Consider the following 3,057-nt stretch of genomic DNA (forward strand, 5'->3'; position numbering starts at 1 on the left):
TGGAATAGTCTTCATGTCTAAGAACAAGAACAGACTGGAGAGTTTCACATGAAAGTTCTCTCTTTCTGGCCATTCTGAGAGTATAATGAACCCACAATGTGATGCTCCAGATACTCCACTAGCTCAAAGGAAGGACAGTTTATAGCTTCTCACCAGCATCACTGTTTAAGCTGTGCTAACATAATTACTTTGAATATTATGTTTTTCTATCCTCTAGTATTTTATTATAGTATTCCTTCTTTTGTGATCTCATAATGGAAGTCAGTTTATTCTTATAAAACTTATATTTTTCTTCACTTTCATTGGTTCTCAGTTGTAAATATGTTTTGTCAGGTACATTGTTCTTTTTACTCTCTGCAGACTTTCAGTTCATGGCTTTCCTATCTATCCTTTACCCTGCAGCTTCTAATAGGACAATGCTTATTGCATAACTCAAACAATATGAAAGAAATGCATCAGAGGCCTGATCATGATCATCAGCATACTCCTCATCCCAGCTGTTGTTTTTAGTTCCATCTTAAAGCTTCAATTCTCTCAGCTGTTCTCATTCTTACTGGTTTACAGGAAGGCTCACTTAAACTGAACAGGTTCCCTTTAAATGATGCAGGATCACAAACATATGAAAATGATCACTGATATCAGTTCAAAACAAACCACGTGTTACTTGGCCATGAACATTTGTAAGTTATCAATAAGTGATCACTTTCCTTAGTTATATACCAGGTTCATCAATAAGAGGCCAGTTAGCTAAACATTACATTACAAAAATATGTTGTTAATTTGTGTTCATTCCACTTTAACAGATCAATATTAAAGTCACCACAAACAAAAAGTGATTTCTTATTAGAAACTTTACCAAGGCGTTCTATGAATTAAGTAGAAATTAATTTAAATTGTCAAACTCTCCATAATATCATCAACAACTGTGCCATCGATTAATATAACACATTCTGTTTATGAACTTATATTTTATTGAATATTTATGAAATAACTATACTTAAAGGGGTTTTGAATGGTTGCTAATTGTAAATATGAAAGAATCCCACATAGTGCCTTTATGAACCCCATTTGAGAACCACTGATCTATCGACTCTAAATGGACCATCATTTTCTCAGTGAACATCATGCTGTAGTGAACTAAACTTGAAACTAGCGATTAAAGCCATAAACTCATGTTTACAATGTTTACTAAAGAAATGAATCAAATGAGAAGTAGAGCAGTTTTCTTGTAGACTTCGAAACAATCAGATGAGAAGCATTGACTTCACTTTTCAGAACCGGAGGTTGACTCCTGCACTAGCAAACCAAAGCTTTACAGTTATGTCATTCTGATTGGTTGTTCAAGTTGTTCAAGTTTTCTTTCTTTAAACTGTTTTGTGTTGACTGATGAATATGATGATGTTACCCCTTTTCACCATTGTGACCCAACTTATGACATATTTACTTATGAAAACACCTCAGTCAATGCACTGCATGTATTGAACCAGTATTATGTTATGTTTTATTATTGCTAATTGTAATTATCATTATTACCATCAACCTATGTCTTTTTTAATTCCTCTGAATTATAGTTTAATGACATCTCTTTATTTCGTGTCTGGAGTCTTTCATCTCTCTTGTATCTTCTCTCATCTCTCAGACTCTGTCAGACTGGTGAATGGGACCAGTCTGTGTTCAGGTAGACTGGAGGTGAGGTCTACCCAGTCTAACCAGTCTACCCAGTCTACCCAGTCTAACCAGTCTACCCAGTGGGGGTCCTCAGTGTGTGAAGAGGACTTTGACCAGCAGGATGCAGAGGTGGTCTGTAGGGAGCTTGGCTGTGGCGCTCCTTCAGTCCTCCAGGGGGCGCTCTATGGAGAAGTGGAGGCTCCAATGTGGACCAAAGAGTTCCAGTGTGGAGGCCATGAGTCTGCTCTCCTGGACTGTAGAAGCTCAGGCTCAGAGAGAAACACCTGCTCACCTGGCAAAGCTGTTGGACTCACCTGCTCAGGTAGAAGAGGAGCTGCAGCTTTGATCTGCTTCATCTCTGTTCTCCTGGAACTCACTTTGTTCTTTACTGACGACTCTCTGCTTTCTGTTCAGAACCTGTCAGGTTGGTGGGAGGAGCCAGTCGCTGTGCAGGAACACTGGAGGTGAAACATCAAGGAGACTGGAGACCAGTAGCTGGTTCTGTCTGGACCCTGAAGGCAGCAGCTGTTGTCTGTAGAGATCTGGACTGTGGCTCTGCTGTTTCTACAGAACGGAGATACGAGTCTTCAAGGAGAAAGGTGTGGTGGATCGACTCTGACTGTGTTCAGTCTGCATCTCCTCTGAGGGAGTGTGTAACATCACCATCAGCCTCTTCCTCCAGCCTGGATCTCACCTGCTCTGGTAAGCTCATCAGTGACATCATCTATGACATCATCTTTTACAGCAATTTCCCCAGTATGTTCCTTCCTCTGTCACAGTGACAGTCAGTGGTTTTCCATTGGACTGAACTGTAAAGTATCCGGGACAACGACATCCTAAAGTGTACAGAGGTGGGCTTGTGTCTGGAAGCTTCAGCTCCTCTATAGATTGCTGATCTTCACCTGGCAGGACACACCTGTTTGTCTGTCTGTCTCTGTGTTCGTCAGACCCGTGACATCACTTCCTTTTTCAGGTCCATCTTGTTCAATGGTTAAACGTGAACTTCCATCATCTCTGTGTTTACAGACCTGCTGCTTCAGCCGAACATCTCCATGGACGGGGTCTCCGAGGCCCAGCAGCAGGGGGCTGAGGTATTTGTGTGATCTTGCACTATGATGGCTGTGTTCAATATGTACTGTCCCTGTTGTGGTTAATAAATATATTGCTTGTTTGCGTGCTAATTATTGGATGCCTGGTGTAGCCTCCAGAAGAACTCAGTTCAACAACTTCTCTCGTTCTCTATATTTATTTACTACATGATCACAAGCAAAGTAGTCAGCGCTGCAATTGCAAAAGCAGTGAGTGGTCCAGCAACACGCAGGTTGGGTCAAGAACCACTGCCCCCCAAACGGAAGTGGGGCCTTTCATACACAGGTTATCGTCACAGGT

At 41.2% G+C, this 3,057-nt stretch overlaps 1 protein-coding gene across 1 annotated transcript; it reads left to right on the top strand.

Annotated features, from left to right (window-relative positions):
* Window positions 1-670: 670 nt before the first annotated feature.
* Window positions 671-2,810, top strand: LOC306733838 (CD5 antigen-like; the record flags this gene model as incomplete). Its single annotated transcript, XM_079215144.1, has 4 exons — window positions 671-680; window positions 1,640-1,990; window positions 2,083-2,370; window positions 2,695-2,810. The coding sequence occupies 4 exons, from the start codon at window positions 671-673 to the stop codon at window positions 2,769-2,771; spliced, it is 726 nt and encodes a 241-aa protein (XP_079071270.1). The 3' UTR covers window positions 2,772-2,810.
* Between the last annotated feature and the right edge of the window lie 247 nt (window positions 2,811-3,057).

Source organism: Taurulus bubalis (genome assembly GCF_910589615.1).
Source record: "Taurulus bubalis genome assembly, chromosome: 3".
Lineage (NCBI taxonomy): Eukaryota > Metazoa > Chordata > Actinopteri > Perciformes > Cottidae > Taurulus > Taurulus bubalis.